Source organism: Myxine glutinosa, chromosome 1 (assembly GCF_964187855.1).
Source record: "Myxine glutinosa chromosome 1, kmMyxGlut1.1, whole genome shotgun sequence".
Taxonomy (NCBI): Eukaryota; Metazoa; Chordata; class Myxini; order Myxiniformes; family Myxinidae; genus Myxine; species Myxine glutinosa.
In genome coordinates, this window is record NC_136261.1 from 91,061,377 (window position 1) to 91,079,517 (window position 18,141).

General features: G+C 42.5%; 1 protein-coding gene across 1 annotated transcript in view; it reads right to left on the bottom strand.

Annotated features, from left to right (window-relative positions):
- Window positions 1-7,206: 7,206 nt before the first annotated feature.
- LOC137426151 (annexin A4) overlaps window positions 7,207-18,141 on the bottom strand; it is a 97,736-nt gene continuing 86,801 nt past the window's right edge. Inside the window, exons 12-16 of the mRNA XM_068114846.2 lie at window positions 16,817-16,910; window positions 12,794-12,889; window positions 12,495-12,553; window positions 10,135-10,257; window positions 7,207-9,382 (exon numbers count right to left, since the gene is read on the bottom strand). Coding sequence (XP_067970947.2) covers window positions 9,323-9,382; window positions 10,135-10,257; window positions 12,495-12,553; window positions 12,794-12,889; window positions 16,817-16,910 — 432 coding nt within the window. The 3' untranslated portion in view covers window positions 7,207-9,322. The remainder of the gene's footprint in view (window positions 9,383-10,134; window positions 10,258-12,494; window positions 12,554-12,793; window positions 12,890-16,816; window positions 16,911-18,141) is intronic.

Consider the following 18,141-nt stretch of genomic DNA (forward strand, 5'->3'; position numbering starts at 1 on the left):
CGACACAACAAACATCATGCGTTTCAGGCGAAAATGAATTACAAAAGTGCTTTGTGATACAATTATTTCCGCAGGTTTCCCCATACTCTTATTTCAGCATCTTACTTATGTTTGAGCTTGTATCCAGCGTGTTCACCCCTTGAATTCCAACATTCTCCTCCCTGCCTCTTCATTCTATAATTTTCTCTCCAATGTCTGTTATTTCCTTCTACCCTGATGTTGGTGTGTTTTGTTGGTGTGTTATCGCTGGTCTGCTTTGTTGTGTTCTAGCTCTTCCACAGGCCTCAACTTTGCACAATTGTCATGATTTTCAATAACAGTGTCATAATAATATTTGGAACTCTTCTTTGCATACCATACAGCAAGACTGGCAGGATGTCTAAAGTAAATTAATCTGGTCCTGGGTTCGATTTCCACAAATCCCGAGTGGGAGGGGGGGACTGAGATTTGGCGGATCTGAATTAAATGGGGGCCTGAGACTTGGCAGAGCTGAGTGGGAGGGGGGCCTGAGATTTGGCAGAACTGAGTGGGAGGGGGGCCTGAGATTTGGCAACCCGTGGGGAGGGGGGTGGGTGGGGGCTGAGAAAGATGAGGACCGATGGCAAAGATGCACGCATGTATGTGCACTGCACTCACATGTGCATGGATCATGATTTACACATGCACGATTACATGCACAGGTACACTCACAATTACATGTTTGGCTTTGGTATTGCTTTGGCATGTTTTGTTTTGTTGTGCATGACATTATATGCTGTGTATTGTATGCACACATATTTTAATGTGTTATATACATATTGTGCACCAGATGGATGGACCCAGATGTTGTGGATGTGGACCCAGATGGACCCAGATGGAATTAAAGGAAGATGGAAAAGATATATGGAAATGCTGTTGAATACAGAGAATGAATGGGATGACAACATAGAGAGTAACCCAGTTTTAGGACCGGCAGAGAAGATAACTGAGAAGGAAGTTGAGGAAGCGAGAAAAGCAATGAAGAGTAGAAAAGTGGGAGGGCTGACGGGAGTTGTGGGAGGGCCGACGGGAGTTGTGGGAGATATGTTGAAGGCAGCAGGAAGTTGGGGTGTGAAGAGAATGACAGAGATCTGTAATCTGGTGGTGAAAGAAGGCCACATTCCAGTGGATTGGGACCTGAGTACCCTCGTCCCTCTATACAAGGGGTAAGGTGACCCTCTGGAGTGTGGCTCGTACCGAGCGATAAAGTTATTGGAGCATGGAATGAAGGTATTGGAAAGGGTGTTGGAGAGAAGGATAAGGAAGAAGGTGAAGATCGACGAAATGCAGTTTGGATTTATGCCAGGAAGAGGAACGACAGACGCGCTCTTTATTGTGAGGCAGTTGCAGGAGAAGTACATGGAGAAGAGGAAGAAGTTGTTTCTTGGGTTTGTTGATCTGGAGAAAGCATTCGATAGGGTTCCACGCGAAGTATTGACATGGGCATTGAGGAAGTTAGAAGTGGAGGAATGGTTGATCAGTCGTGATGGCAATGTACAAAAGAGCACGCACAGCTGTAAGGACGAAGGACGGGAACAGTGGTGAGTTTGAGGTGAAGGTGGGAGTGCATCAGGGGTCGGTGCTAAGTCCACTACTATTTGTAGCTGTGATGGAGGTGCTGGCTCAGAACGTAAAGGAGGGTTTACCATGGGAGTTGTTGTATGCAGATGATCTGGTGTTGATTGCGGAAAGTATGGATGGACTGAAGGAAAAGATGAACAAGTGGAACGAATGTATGGAGACAAAAGGTCTGAAGATGAATATAGGAAAGACGAAGGTGATGGCAAGTGGTAAAGCATGTGGTGAGGTGGAAAGAACTGGGAAGTGGCCATGTGCTGTGTGCAGGAAGGGTGTCGGAGTGAACTCCATTCAATGTACAATGTGCGCTGAGTGGGTTCATCAAAAATGTAGTGGTCTGAGATGGTCATTAACCAGTGTGGCAGCTACATTCAAATGTAAGGTGTGCAAAGAGGGAGCTACAGATGGAGGAAATGTTGAGTTGGATCTTGGAGACAGCATGAAGCTGGAAGGTGTGAAAACATTTTGCTACCTCGGAGACATGCTGAATGGAGAAGGTGGATCAGACACGGCAACGGTTGCTAGAGTGAGATGTGCATGGAAGAAGTTTCGGGAACTGAGTGGCATGCTGATGAGGAGGGGAGTGTCGTTGAAGCTGAAGGGAAAGGTGTATGCTGCACGTGTGAGAAGTGTTATGATTTATGGGAGCGAGACATGGGTAATGAACGTAGAGCAGCAACGAAGGCTGGAAAGGGTGGAAATGCAAATGGTTTGGTGGATGTGCGGAGTATTGTTGAGAGAGAGGAAGACAAATGATGAATTGCGAAAGATGATGGGAATAGAGCCTGTGATTGATGCTGTGAAGAGGAACAGGTTGAGATGGGTTGGTCATGTGTTGAGGAAGGATGAAAGTGACTGGTTGAGAAGAGTGATGGAAATGAATGTAGAAGGAAGTAGAGGACGGGGAAGACCGAGAAAGACTTGGCTAAAGATGGTGGAAGAAGAAATGCGGGCAAAGGGGTTAACAAGGGGATATGCAGAAAATAGGGCAAAATGGGGCCCGCATGTGGCATGGGGACCGCATGGGGCATGGGGCCCGCAAGGCTAACCCCCGCTCTAGCAGGGAAAATGGCCTTAAAATGCATGTTGTGTTGTGTTGTATATACATATTGTGCACATGTAATATTGTATATACACGTAATATGTGACATGTTTTACAGTGGTATGTTGTGTACAGGCGTCTTGTGCATAACATATTGCACATTTTGTGCACGCACGCACGCACGCACACGCACGCACACGCACGCACGCACACACGCACGCACGCACACACACACACACACACACACACACACACACACACACACACACACACACACACACACACACACACACACACACACACACACACACACCTCTTCCATCCTTTGGGACCAGCCAAGAATTACTGTTCTGATGCAGGCCAGGTGGTGCAGGTAAGTAAATCAAGTCAAGATGCAAGTAGAATGGTGCGTACATGCACACACACATGTAGAATGGTGCGTACGTGCACATACACATGTAGAATGGTGCGTCCATGCACATACACATGGAGAATTAGCCATATAAGTAACTATATTGAATACTTGTTGCCACTTGGCATATTTATACGATTTATAATCAGAAATCTCCTCCTCCTATTTTTGATTTATGCAAAACCCAACATAATCATATATTTTCCCAACAAATGCTCAGGAGTAATGAAATCTAAAAGGGGGAGATTGCTCAATAAGCTAAAAAATAATTTATGTTGTTTTCAAAGAAAAGGTTCAGAGAAATAAGGTTACTTGGTTTTCCTTTTGATACCGAAGAAATTATGTTAACAATGAGTAATACTTGCTCACAAATATTTTGATAGTTGGAATTACCTTCTTCATTTCACAGTTGATTATGGAGTATAATTACATATATAAAAATGGAGTTGTCCACCAAAAGTACAATTCGTAATAAAATTCATTGCAATGTGTTCCTTTTACAGTGCAGTTATGTATTCTGTTGTACATGTCTGTATTTCTTATTGGGATTACTAGCAATACTCACTCCCACCAGGAGGAGACACGGGTTGATCATGTCATTATCCATATTATTGCAGCCAATAATTGCTGGAGAATGTAAATGGAGAAGATCGTCATGGGGACCGCAAGGCTAACCCCCGCTCTTGCAGGGAAAATGGCCTTAAAATGCCTGTTGTTGTTGTTTGTTGTAGACAATAATTATTACTATTAGTATTGATAATAATATTATTACTTGCAAAATCGATGATTCCCAATTATATTGGTTGGTCTGGTCTATGATTCTGTCTGTCTGTCTGCCAATCGCCTACAGGTCACGATTTCAAATACATCTTGACGAAACTTCAGGAAATGGTAGAGTTCGTCATAAGCAAGAAGCCTATTGATTTTGAGGTCAAAAGGTCAAAAGGTCAAAATAGGCAAATCGTCAACAAGTTTGTCAGATTTCTACAATCATCAATTTTTATCCGATTTACTTGAAATTTGAAGAGGATTTGCAAATCAGTTCAATGCATTCAAACACCAATTATTTTTGAGGTCAACATTGGCTAAAAGGTCAACATAGGCCAAAGGTCAACAATTAGGTGCAATTTCTAAAATCCTCAATTTTCATCCGAATGACTTGAAATTTGAATAGGATTTGCATATCTGGTCACTGAATTCAACCACCAATTATATTTAAGGTCAAATTTGTTTTAGGGATTTGTCAAGGATCGTACTCTGCATGACATCTTTCTTATTATTATTTTGAAACAATATTATTATTATTATTATTATTGTTGTTGTTGGTTTTATTGTTACTTTTGTTATTGAAAGCTGCCTTGTAAAAACGCCACAATGACGTGGAACGACGTTTAATGTTATCTGTACACCTTAACATGGTGTCTTCCCCAGTCTGAAAAGCCAATAAAACATGGGTATCCCTCCGGATATTTTGCAGTCGAGTCGAAAGGATCATAGGTTAAGCTATATTCCCACAAAATGTATAATTAAGGTAAAAGGACTCGTACATGCACATGCACATGTAGAATGGTCCATGCACATACACACGTAGAATGGTGCGTACATGCACATACACATGTAGAATGGTGTGTACGTGCACATACACATGTAGAATGGTGGAAACGTGCAGATACACATGAAAGTATTGCTTATTACAAATCCTTTGTGTAAACCATATTGCTTTAACATGTGATTTATTTTCTTATAATGTTCATCAAGGGCTAGAATTCTTATTCTGTTTTTATTGCTCACTCAATCTTTTTTTTTCATAACACTGCCCGTTTCGACATACTTGAATTCCATTTGTATTCAGAGTCCTTTTCATATTAATTATACATTTTCAGGGATTATTTTCACAGTCACATAGTTTATGTTACTTTACACTTGGCTAGAGGAGGGGGAGGGGGAAGGGGTGGGGGGGGGGGGGGGTGGGGGTGGGTGGGGGATGGGTTGGTGTGAGGTCTAAATGGTCTTAGGGATCTTAGGGGGGGTCTAAGGGTTCTAAAGGGTGTTAGTCTAACGGGGTCTATTGGGGCTTAGAGGTTTTGGGTTTCTGAGGGGTCTTAGGGGTATCGAGGGTGTTAGGGGTATAAAGGGTCTTAGGGTTATAAAGGGTCTTAGGGTTATAAAGGGTCTTAGGGTTATAAAGGGTCTTAGGGTTATAAAGGGTCTTAGGGTTATAAAGGGTCTTAGGGTTATAAAGGGTCTTAGGGTTATAAAGGGTCTTAGGGTTATAAAGGGTCTTAGGGTTATAAAGGGTCTTAGGGTTATAAAGGGTCTTAGGGTTATAAAGGGTCTTAGGGTTATAAAGGGTCTTAGGGTTATAAAGGGTCTTAGGGTTATAAAGGGTCTTAGGGTTATAAAGGGTCTTAGGGTTATAAAAGGTCTTAGGGTTATAAAGGGTCTTAGGGTTATAAAGGGTCTTAGGGTTATAAAGGGTCTTAGGGTTATAAAGGGTCTTAGGGTTATAAAGGGTCTTAGGGTTATAAAGGGTCTTAGGGTTATAAAGGGTCTTAGGGTTATAAAGGGTCTTAGGGTTATAAAGGGTCTTAGGGTTATAAAGGGTCTTAGGGTTATAAAGGGTCTTAGGGTTATAAAGGGTCTTAGGGTTATAAAGGGTGTTAGGGTTATAAAGGGTCTTAGGGTTATAAAGGGTCTTAGGGTTATAAAGGGTCTTAGGGTTATAAAGGGTCTTAGGGTTATAAAGGGTCTTAGGGTTATAAAGGGTCTTAGGGTTATAAAGGGTCTTAGGGTTATAAAGGGTCTTAGGGTTATAAAGGGTCTTAGGGTTATAAAGGGTCTTAGGGTTATAAAGGGTCTTAGGGTTATAAAGGGTCTTAGGGTTATAAAGGGTCTTAGGGTTATAAAGGGTCTTAGGGTTATAAAGGGTCTTAGGGTTATAAAGGGTCTTAGGGTTATAAAGGGTCTTAGGGTTATAAAGGGTCTTAGGGTTATAAAGGGTCTTAGGGTTATAAAGGGTCTTAGGGTTATAAAGGGTCTTAGGGTTATAAAGGGTCTTAGGGTTATAAAGGATCTTCGGGTTATAAAGGGTCTTAGGGTTATAAAGGGTCTTAGGGTTATAAAGGGTCTTAGGGTTATAAAGGGTCTTAGGGTTATAAAGGGTCTTAGGGTTATAAAGAGTCTTAGGGTTATAAAGGGCCTTAGGGTTATAAAGGGTCTTGGGGTTATAAAGGGTATTAGGGTTATAAAGGGTCTTGGGGTTATAAAGGGTCTTGGGGTTATAAAGGGTCTTAGGGTTATAAAGGGTCTTAGGGTTATAAAGGGTCTTGGGGTTATAAAGGGTCTTGGGGTTATAAAGGGTCTTAGGGTTATAAAGGGTCTTAGGGTTTAAAGGGCCTTCGGGTTATAAAGGGCCTTCGGGTTATAAAGGGCCTTCGGGTTATAAAGGGCCTTCGGGTTATAAAGGGCCTTCGGGTTATAAAGGGCCTTCGGGTTATAAAGGGCCTTCGGGTTATAAAGGGCCTTCGGGTTATAAAGGGCCTTCGGGTTATAAAGGGCCTTAGGGTTATAAAGGGTCTTAAGGGTATTGGGAGTTTTAGGGGTATAAATGGTCTTAGGGGAATAAAGGTTCTTAGGGGCATAAAGGGTCTTCAGGGCATAAAGGGTCTTCGAGGTAAAAAGGGTCTTAGGGGTAACGTGGGTCTTCGGGGTAAAAGGAGTCTTAGGGGTATAAAGAGTCTTAGGGGTATAAAGAGTCTTAGGGGTATAAAAGCTCTTCGGGTTATAAAGGCTCTTAGGGTTATAAAGGATAGAAATGTCGAAGCATGTAAAGGATCCAAAATGTCAAAAGGGTCTTAAAGGGTATTCAAAGGTCAAAGGGGTCTCAGCAGTCTAAAGGGTCTGAAGGTTTAAAAGGAACGTTTCAATCGTACATAATTAATAGACGTAGTCACGGTTCAACTGACATTCAAACGGTATGTAATTAAGAGACATATGGTCACGTGGGTTAATGGCTGAACACACACCTGCTCCAATATATATCGATTATATCATAATTGTTCGTGTTGTAAATATTGTTGTCATTACTCTGCATGCAAAGGGAAAAGTGAGGTGAAGAAATTCTTTTTGTTTCTGAAAAAAAAAAAAAAATTCTACAGCCTTTAAAACCTTTAGTTTATTTCAACTGATTTATATACTCGAGAACACTGCAGAACACAAATCTCCTTCATGTCACTTCCATAAACCTGCAGTTTAGCAGGACTTGGACAAAATATTACGCCATTTTAGGGAAACTTGACCAATCAGGTTTGCCGCTTGTGCTCTCAGCATTGGGGAATATCGAGATTCAGCCAAAATCGCGGCTCATAAGAAATATAGATCGTGCTCGGAAACGAAAAGCAAGAGTTGAAAAGACAATTCCCATGTCCATTTTCTCAAGACTGCGTGGAGTAAGGTGTTCTATGAACTCTCTGTTCTATGATAAAATCCCTGGGGGAGGGCACAATTGAAGTCGCCACAACCTTCATCGTATGAGTCTTAGTCCCCCTGGCAAGTTTGGTTAAGATTGGATAAATAACGAGTGAATGCATCGCCGGCAGGCAGACAGACACCAAATTGTGTATTTTATTATGACTAGTAATACCTGTCAATACCCCTCCCTGCTTTTTCTTTGGCGTGACGGGTGGGTAAACACATATCCTTTTAGTAATAGTAACACCCGATCCCGCCATGGGGGGAAAAGTGGTGGAGGGGGCTCGGGGAGAATTATTTTGTGCCCATGACCTGACCCTGGATACCCCAAGCACTTATGCAAGCTTTGGTGGAGATTTCCCTGCCATTTTCAATTACATAATGATCAGACGTACACACATACATGATGAATATCACTCATTTTTGCATCTACATATGCATATGGCTGCCACAGCAGTTTCTTGACCGTTGGGCACAATCCTGGATGGGTCGCCACTCCTATGCAGGATACTCTTATGGCTCATTCATCGCAGTAAGCTGGTACTCATTTTGCCGACCTCGAGAGGAAGACAGGCTGAGTCAACCCACCTGGTGTTACGGCGTGACAGGGGCTTGAACTCAGGAACCTAAGATCTCAAGCCAGCCACCTTAACCGTTGAGCCAACACCAGGCTTCACATACATAGAATCGCCTGACTTAAGTAAAAAAAAAACAATTAATGCAAGATTTAAAAACCATGAAATCCCCATTCCCTCAACATTTTGACAAATAGGGAGATTTCAACCATCAACAAGCATTACGCCTAGGTCCCCCGTCGGTGAAGTGATGCGAGTTGACAAAGTGAAAGACGCAATGCGGCCATCTTGGATTTTGACGTGGCGACCCAATTTTCAATAGCGTTCTTCCTTATGCCTAGATACACCCACACACCAGATTAGAAGTTGGTACTTCGCTTATTTTTCAAGATATTCCGCTCACAAGGTTCAAACATACATGGCGGCGGCCATCTTGGATTTTGACGTGGCGACCCAATTTTCAATAGCGTTCTTCCTTATGCCGAGATACACCCACACACCAAATTAGAAGTTGGGACTTCGCTTATTTTTCAAGATATTCCGCTCACAAGGTTCAAACATACATGGCGGCGGCCATCTTGGATTTTGACGTGGCGACCCAATTTTCAATAGCGTTCTTCCTTATGCCTAGATACACCCACACACCAGATTAGAAGTTGGTACTTCGCTTATTTTTCAAGATATTCAGCTCACAAGGTTCAGACATACATGGCATCAGACATACATGGCGGCGGCCATCTTGGATATTGACGTGGGTTGCACCCACACACTAAATTTGAATGCAGTCCTTCGCTTACGCACGCATGCACGCCCGCACGGAAAAACCATAGTCCCCCTTTCGCTCCGCGGTGCGACGGGGGACAAAAAAGGGAATATACTTCAAAAGGATTTTACAACATGATTTGATGAAAAGAGCTAAAAACCTCATTCCCCCACCAATCTACCCTTCCCCCCCCCCCCCCCCCCCCTAAAATAAAACGATAGCAATACGAGTTATAGTTGGAGAGGTTATGCCATTTACCTCTCTGCCCTTTGATGTCATTTACACAAACTGGTCCAAAGATGAAAAATGTCACCGTTCTAATAAAAAATGCATTACGTTAAACAAAGCAATTAAAAAATTCTTTAAAATCTATCTGCAATCCAGGAACAAAGCTTTCTGGCAGATACTCCGACAATGTCTTATCTCAGACACAGCAAGGTAGGTGGGAACTGCTGGGTCACTGGTCAGTTCTCTCCACCACAGAGCTCGAGGAGAATTCGGCGATAGTCTCCAGATGTGTCACCCTGGTTTACATTTTAAAAAAGTCCAAAATTGTTATTGTAAAAATGGCAAGTATTACATGACTCGGAACATGTTTCACATTCATGATTTCTTAGAATCGCCATTGTTCAACGGTCTATAGCTGAGATTCAAAAAAGGGAGCAACAATGTCACATTTTGCAAAATACAAATTGTGTAAAATTTGCAAAGTCGATGGAGTGCCATCGGAAATCTCCACGCTTCCCACTTAAAGCAAAGCTGAAAGATGACAAAAAGTTCCACCAGAAATGACCTAACATCAAATGTAGAGTTAATGGTTTCCTCCATTTTGACCCCTGTAACATTATCAAGTCCCCATCCCCTGGGGAATGAACCCGGGGGGCTAAATCCCAAAATTCTTCACACATTTCATGTGTCCCCCATGTTGATTGAATATACAAAGTTTCATTTAAAAATGTTAAAAAATGTGGCCGTAATTGCATTTTTCAGTATTTGACGTTTTCACGCCACCCTGAGGACACGGCCAAAAATTATACTGCTCTTGCACCTTCTCGCCATGTGGTGACCATAACTACCAAGTTTGGAGAATTTCTGCACAACCGTTTCGGTTTAGGAGATGGCGTGACGGACGGGCAGATAGAACAGACAGACAGACAGACAGACGAACGTAGCCAATTACAATAACTCCCACCTCCAACCCTCCCCAGCCCTGTTTTTTTTTTTTTTCCAAAAAGCATGGGGATAATAATGGGGAGATATAGAAACATGTGAGTACCTTGATAAAGGAGTGCAGTGACTTCCCATAGCGTGAGAAGAATTCTTCCTTGATATCAGCCAGGTCAACATCACAACGAGACACCATCACACGGATAAGTGTCCGGTCATCTGTCCCAAATCCCTGTAAACAAATCCATTAGCATTCGATTTTGAAGATGCAAAAACAAGCATGTAAAATAGAAAGGTATGTAGTGTACACAAATGTGTGGTAATAAAATAAGTTGAGGACGTGTTCTTGAGGTACAATGGAAAACTATTGCCGGTCTGCATCGACGGACAGGAAGGACAATGGATTCAATCAACAGGACGAAAAATCAGAGGATGCTAATGGCCGTGGGAAGCTTTTGCTCCAATGAAGGGTTAATGCCCAAAATGCCAATGTCTCACCAGTTGTCAAAACGGTCACTACCTAAAACTTCTCAAGAGTGAATATAGACCGTCACTTGTCAGCCCAAATATGGATATTGTCAAGGTCTTGCTGCAGGTGGGCATGCATCGCTTCATTGTTAGATCCATTACAAATCATGCTTAACACTTGGTTCGACAGTGATATTGCTCCAATTGACCCTCTGATGGAGGAAAGGTCATTAATAAAGCAAATGCAGATGTTTAAGTCACGTACACAAACTTGAAACGTGCCTACAGGTATGTATTGAAGTTGCGAAGATTGTATCCCGGCAACCACATTGATCTTCCTACATGTTAGGTAAGAATCATTCCTTCGATTCCCATAAAACCTAGCTTTAAAAGGTTCCTTGATGGCGGTGTTTATCCAGATCTGGTAGCGACTATCACTTCTTCTGACATTTAGCTGTTGAGTCCATGTTTGGATTTGGAATGTCACTCGATCAAGAGCAGATCAATCCTGGTGGAATCTCTTGAAGACCTGGGGGGAAGAATGAGATTGAAGAGCATATGAAAGTTGGTTCCACATGTGTGGGGGGTGTGGGGGTGGGTAGGGGGGGAGGGGTAGGGGGAAAGATAAACAAATGAGTGGAGGTGGCCAATGATCCTGGATTTAGGTAGTTCCACCAGAAAGGGTTGAAGGTGGACCACATGTGCCCTACAGAAACGTTATAGGGACAAAGCACAGAAAGAGCAGAGGGTGCAAGACCAGAAAGGAGACGGTAGAACAGAGAGAACATCGAGATAGGAAAGTGATAGGCCCATAGACTCAGCTTTGTCGTGAGAGATTCCAATGATCTTGTGGGCCTTGGTTTCCACGGCATCAAGATGAGCAAGGTGTTAGGCAGGGGCACCAGCCCAGAGAGGAGAAGAGTACTCCATCAAGCTGCGGATGAAGCTCTTGTAGGTGGATAAGAGCTCAGGTATGCCAAGGAATTACCTTGTACAATGGAAGATGCCCAGTTGGCGACTGGCTTTGGAGGTGAACTTTGAATTGTGGTTTTCCCAAGAAAGATAATGGCTGATAGTGAGACCAAGAGTTTTAGTGACTGAACTTTTTCAAGATGATTGTAAAGAAAGTAAATGGAAAGGTTTGCCAGACGGTCCTTTCGGAAGGAGAGAGAGAGAAAGTGATAGCAAGAGTGTGAGATTTGTCAGGATTGGAAGAGATGTTCCAAGTGCTTGACAAGTTTGTGATTTTGTCAAGGTCTGAAGAGAAGGAAGACACTGCAGCCTGCCTGTCTGAAGGATGAGGTATGTCACGGCAGAGGGAAGGGTCATCAGCAAATAGATAGAGGATTTTCTAGAGAGTCAGATTAGGAATATAACCGAGATGTTACGAAGCATTCTTAGCTTTTACACGAGACTCGATCTTGTATACCAAAAAAAAAAAAAATACTGGGCCCAGAACCCAGAACACTGCCTTGGGGCACTTAAACTTTAACAGGGAGAGGAGATGAAAGAATTCCATTGAGAGCCAGACGTGTTTTTTTTGGATACAGGATCGAGGCTCATGAAAGAGCGAACATTTATCACACAAAAAAATCAAACAGACACACAAAACATATAATAAGGGGAGCAATAGACAAGATGGTGAGAGAAGGGGAAGCACAAACACAACATTTGAGAGCAGGGACATCGGGAGATCTGTGAGAGGGAGAGGGCTTGGGGGGAGGAGGCTTAGGTAGGGGGGATGGGGTGGGGGGGGGGGGGAGGGGTTGGGAGAAGTATAAAACACAAGGACACTGCAAAGACCTGATCTTATGTCTGACATTGGGTGCCTCCATCTATTGTTGGGAGAAGTAGCATGTCTAAGGTAGTGTTTTCTGGTCAGAATCTGAATTGATGATTAGAGATGAGGCAGTGGGACAAAATAAAGCATTTTAATGAAAATAAATCAGACGAAATAAAGGTTGGAGTAAAATAGTTGAAATTCCGACTTGAGGGACATACCTTCATGGATGTGTAGAGACTCTCAGCAAAGAATACTGTAGGTTTGCGGATGCATTTCACTGCAATAAACAAGGCACGGTATCCATGACTGAAGGACATATCAATATTGTAGTTATGTAGTTGAGGTGCATCTCAACCAAAACTATTTCCACTGGGAAAAAAATTAAATTTTCACCGAATCACCCAATTTTCATGCATTTTTTGAAGCATAAAAGGCTTTCCGCGAATACGCAACATATCCCTGCACAGCTGTTGAGTCATATATTTGGGGGAGATGTAAAATATGGATCGTGACGTACCGACAGCCAGCATTCCATTCTTCAGGTCTCCGGACATTTCACGCTTGATGCTTTCCTCAATGTCATACTTGCACACATGCTTGTATTCCTCAAATACTGAAAAAGTTTGTTAAGTGAAATGTTAGAGATGCAGGAATGGATTTATGTTCACGCGTTTGGCAATCAATGTCTACAAAACAGCACTCATTCATAGACAAAGCGCTAGATAAAGAGAAAAAAAAGAAGAATTCGATTTGGCAAATCCTTGTTACTTGTGCTGCTCTACAAGCATTTGGGTGGTCCAGAATAATATGAGAAAAAAATTGTAACAACTTTATTATGTTCTCACCATCCATAATTGTTCCTTCGGTCATAAAAACACTGTATGTGAAGTTTTAGGGATCTACTTTAATATTTAGAGGTAGCTCAACAAACTTGAAATTTCAGTATATATAGTCTATACACTATACAGGTGAAATTGGTACATAACGCAATACACAAATTACACATACAGTACATACAAATTCTAAACACATCTACCAGCTGGTTATTCAGTCTTTTCCAGTTAGGGTCTTCTTGTTGCTGTCAGGGAATGTTTTCCTGTGTTCCTGCACAACCTGCAGCAGGAACTGAAGTTGATCTTCATCATGTGTCAGCAGTCCACTGAACTCCTGAATTAGCGCAACTCCTCGTTCTGCATGGTCATTTACCACTTTAATGGCCTTCACAGTCTCACACGCTGCTTTAAAATCGTCTTGTTCTTTCCAAGTCTCTGGGTCTGCTTCCAAAAATCTGTCAGGAAGGTCCATATTTTCAAAAAGCATGCGGGATTTCTGTGTAACAAAGTCTTCCAAACCACTTTCCTGAATATTTCCCAGATCAACTTGGATGCGCTTCGGAGGATCTTCTTGTCCTTCATTCTCCAGTGCGAGGATAATTTGTTGTTTCACTGCTGCAGGCACATTCTTGTCAAAAAATGCAAGACCAATCAGGTCCTCTGATAAGTACCACAGATGGCCTGCTAGTTTCATGGTTGCTGCCTTCGAAATTGCTTGGTTTACATCTTTGTACTGCACCAGAGATTTTAGAAGAAGCAAATCACTGTTTGGGGCAGAAGCCAAAAAAAGTCAAAAAAGGCAAAGTCAAAAGTTTTGAAAAAAAGTCAAATTTTGAGATACAGTGGTACCTCGGCTTACGAGTTTAATCCGTTCCGTGACGGAGCTCGTAAGCCAAATCGCTCGTAAGTCAAAGCAAATTTTCCCATTCAAATGCATTGAAATGCTATTAATCCGTTCCAGCCTCAAAAAAAAAACACCAATTTTTTTTGTTAGGTGCTTTTAAATAACAAAAATGTACTTTATAAATAACAAATAATGTATAAACAAGCACGACCTCGTATATACTGTACATAATACAAGAGAATGTAAAGAAATAAACTGGACCTCTATCCATGAAGATATGGAGAAGTTGTTGTTTGTGTGGTTGAAGGAGAAGCAGCTCGCAGGAGATACCGTGACCGAGAGCATCATGTGTTTGAAAAGATTGAAACTCGGATATCGAGCACGGACCACGAGGTGTTTTTTCTTTTTTCTTAATCTCGGTTTCAGTGAACTTTTGCTCTGTGCTCACGTGTACTGTACCTGTACCTGTAATGGTACGTCAGAGGATGGCACCTGTTGTCATCATATTAAGTGCAAGATGTTCTGCATCGTAAGTTGGTACACCGTGGTCTTTCGGCGGTGTTTAAGCCGGCCGTCTTGGCTTCTGTCACCATTGGCATTGAGTCTTTCGATGTAGGTAGGTCGTTGTGTGCCGGTGCCTTGGCCGAATTCCTTCATTGCTGCATTGTTAGCTCACCTGGTTTTTTATACCACATCTTTGGTTATCGGACCAGCGAATGACGTCATCTCCAAAGTATGGCTTATTCTCACTTGTCTTGGACGATCTTCTACTTCTAGCCTTCCACCGTGCATTTGGTGTCCACTGTACTTACTGTACAGTGCCTGGTAAAATTGATGTAATGGGTTTTTGACCGTCAACGCCATGAACCGCTAACACTCAAAAGCCCATTTATCGCGCCTTATAAAGCAAAACGCAAACCGAAAGCCATGCCTCTCAAGCGAGGCGTGCTTCCGTGGTCACGTGATCCACAGGTGTAGCTCATTATACCCGCACGCGCGACACGCTTTGGCGGTCACGTGACCAGCCACTCTGGAGGCGGGGATCCCCGCCGATGACGTCACCGGCTGGAGCAAGGAGATTCCTCGCTAATGTATTTCGACGATTGCGTGTTTTATATCCAAGCAGAGATGCTTTCACGGCAAGATAACCACGTGACCGGAACCGGAAGCCACAACCGGAAAATTCAAAAAAATAAATTTTTTGAGCTCGTACATCGGATCTCGGCTCGTATCCCAAAGCAACAAACCGCCCGAGCGACGGCTCGTATCCCGAAAAACTCGTACGTTGGGGCACTCGTAAGCCGAGGTACCACTGTACTTGAATGTCAACAAATTTTCAGGACAAATTTGAAACCTTACCTCTACAGGGTACAATGCATACTGCATAGACCCCTCAAAACATATTTTCCTTCATAAAACATCAACAAGGCATGCAGGCTATTCATAACTCAACTTAAAATTCCTGTAAAAGTATGCGACAATCAGAAACTGTTTCAGTGTCCATGGTATTGTGAGACGTTAGTGTAAGACCATATCGGGAAATTTGATGACCATGAGCTACCCATAAATATTATTCAATTTCATTTCACCAGCAGTGTTTTATGAGGTATTGGAACAGTTCTGAAGGGTGAGAACATGACATTTCCCCCCCCCCCAAAAAAAAGAATTGTGGACCACCCCAACAAGCATCCATGGTTTAAAGTAGACAGGCATATATATGTATGGTCACATGATGTAAGAAGCAAAAGTTCATTTGTTATCACAAACATTCTCTGCAAGTAGGTGAATTTGTTTAAAATCCAATGATTATTCATAATGTTCAAATGCATACATTATAATTTACATCTTGGCAATATACTCATGGATGTTACTGTATGCGAGTGAGTAATCAGTGGGATTTGGTGGCATGGCACTACCATAAACCACCAATCAAAATAATCTGTATGAAATTCTTTCGTTACTTTGCAAAAGTTAACACTAATCCAAGTGGTCTTAACACAACAAGACCATCTGCGACAATCTAGTCTGTGAAAGTCTGATAATTGTATCAAAGACTTTCACAGACTAAACTGGGGCGATTTACGACTGTTTTAAACAAGGTTTTGAGTTGTGTGAGTGATTATGTTAAAAGTTGAACATGTTCAACTTTTCCAATGAGTTGTCTGCAACAGTCGTGTATCGTCATGCAGTGCGCGGTGGTCTGAGCCGATCACCGACATGGTGCAATGTATTGACCAATTCAACTTACAGCTTTCGGTAACTTCTGGCCATAGCATCGATATGGCAGACTTTTGGTCAGAATTGAAAGATGTCCAGCTCATAGATTTGTGTTGGGATCACGACAGTCTGTATGACTATATCAGTAAATGATATTCAAAGAGGAATGCCAAAAAACGCAAAGTTATTGTGACTCGCTCTTGGTGTAACTGCTCATATTCTGCAGCATGTTCTACGAGCAAGTTGTGGAACACTCCCTGAGCGAGCCTTCTCTCCACCCAGGCTTCTTTTGCCTGGCACACTGTCGGTGACGTACCAGTACATGTGCCAAAGCAGCAGTGCTCAGAGCTTTCACCATTCTCATCCTCTCTCCGAATCTCGTCTTCATCGCTACTTTGTTTTCCAACAATTACGTGATTGACAGTTGCGTAGTTTGCTGCAGACTACGACAAAACAAGATTCGTCATGGACGATCTTATTGCGGTGCGTCAACGAACATTGGCTGGTGTGCCGTGGGCTTTAGAAATACATTTCGGGCTCATAAAATAAAAACATGTGCAAGGGGAAAGAGATTCAAACTATATGCAAAAGGAAAGATAAATAAACAACCGATGTGAAAATCTATTTTAAAGTCGAGATGACGTACCTCTTAGCAGGTGCTGCTTGTTCCGTCCGAGGAGTAAAGCATTGAACTTTGACTCGTCTGTGCCCCATCGCCCCTCTCCTGCATTGTAAAGGTCCTGGGATTGAAAAAAAACAGCAACAACAACAACAAAAACGACTGTACACAGTGCCAATATTACTGAAATAAATGCTGTGTTCTGGTTTTGACTCTCCCAATGCAGCCTGGAGTGTTTCAAGGCAGCATCTTAGTCCACACAATGCCGTGAAACCCCATCCCAAAGACAAGCCACCAATAGCACCTCCTTCAAACATGACTTGCAAAACATAAATGCTACTCTGTCGCATGGAACATGTCATTCAATTCAAGCAAATCTTACGTTCTCAGCCTGCCTCTCCAGAAGGATCGGCGAAACCAACCCACCTATCTACTTCCTTGATTAAATGTTGGAAGCGGTTCAATCTCCTGAAATTCTGGGCTTCACCATTAGCTACGACCTCTCCTGGACCTACCATATATCAAAGATGGTAATCAAATCCAGCCACATACGAGGTATTATCCAACGTGTCATGTATTTATTTGACAAACTCGTCAGCCTCATGGCCTACAAAGCATTTTGCTGAAGCTCTTCCTTATGGGAAAATTCCCCTACTTTACACTTGTTTCCACTGGATTATGTGGAATTCTAAAGCTCTCAAAATCATTGCCATTTTTCATATAGAAGCATAAATGCAAGACATGCTCCTCCTATCATGGACAGGTTGATAGCCTATGTTTGGACTGTCTTTTTTCTGGCCTTGCTCCCTCTGCACTGTTTTGCACCCTTCCAGAGCCATCCCAGAACAAGCATATGTTCGTCAAGCAACTCCCTAATCGTTAAACCTTCAAAATACAGGCTTACTGCTCAGCTCTTATTTCATCCTCTTTTCTTCTGATTGAAGAAAAGTGTCTTCTTCGCGAGATGGAACCGTCTTCGCAAGTCAATTGAACCACACTTTTCCCTCCAGAGCTTAAAATACACTCAATCCCACTACCGTCTCATGTCAATGTCCATTTCAACTCACAATCATTTCTACCACCACTAACCCAACCCCAATTCACCCCTCTTACTTGCAGGTTACTGCCTGTTTCCCCACTGTCCCTTTGTTTCCATTCTACCCATCATCACCTCACTCTTCCACAAGCATGGAGTTCAATACTCTTCATGCAGAACTCTATTCCTGAACCTTAATAACTGTTGCAAATAACCTAATTCTGGCCAAACTTCATATTCTCATCTATATGCAATTCTGGTGCTTTGCCCAAAGCATACCCAGAGCTGCCAAAGCAGCCTCATGGCACGGATTACA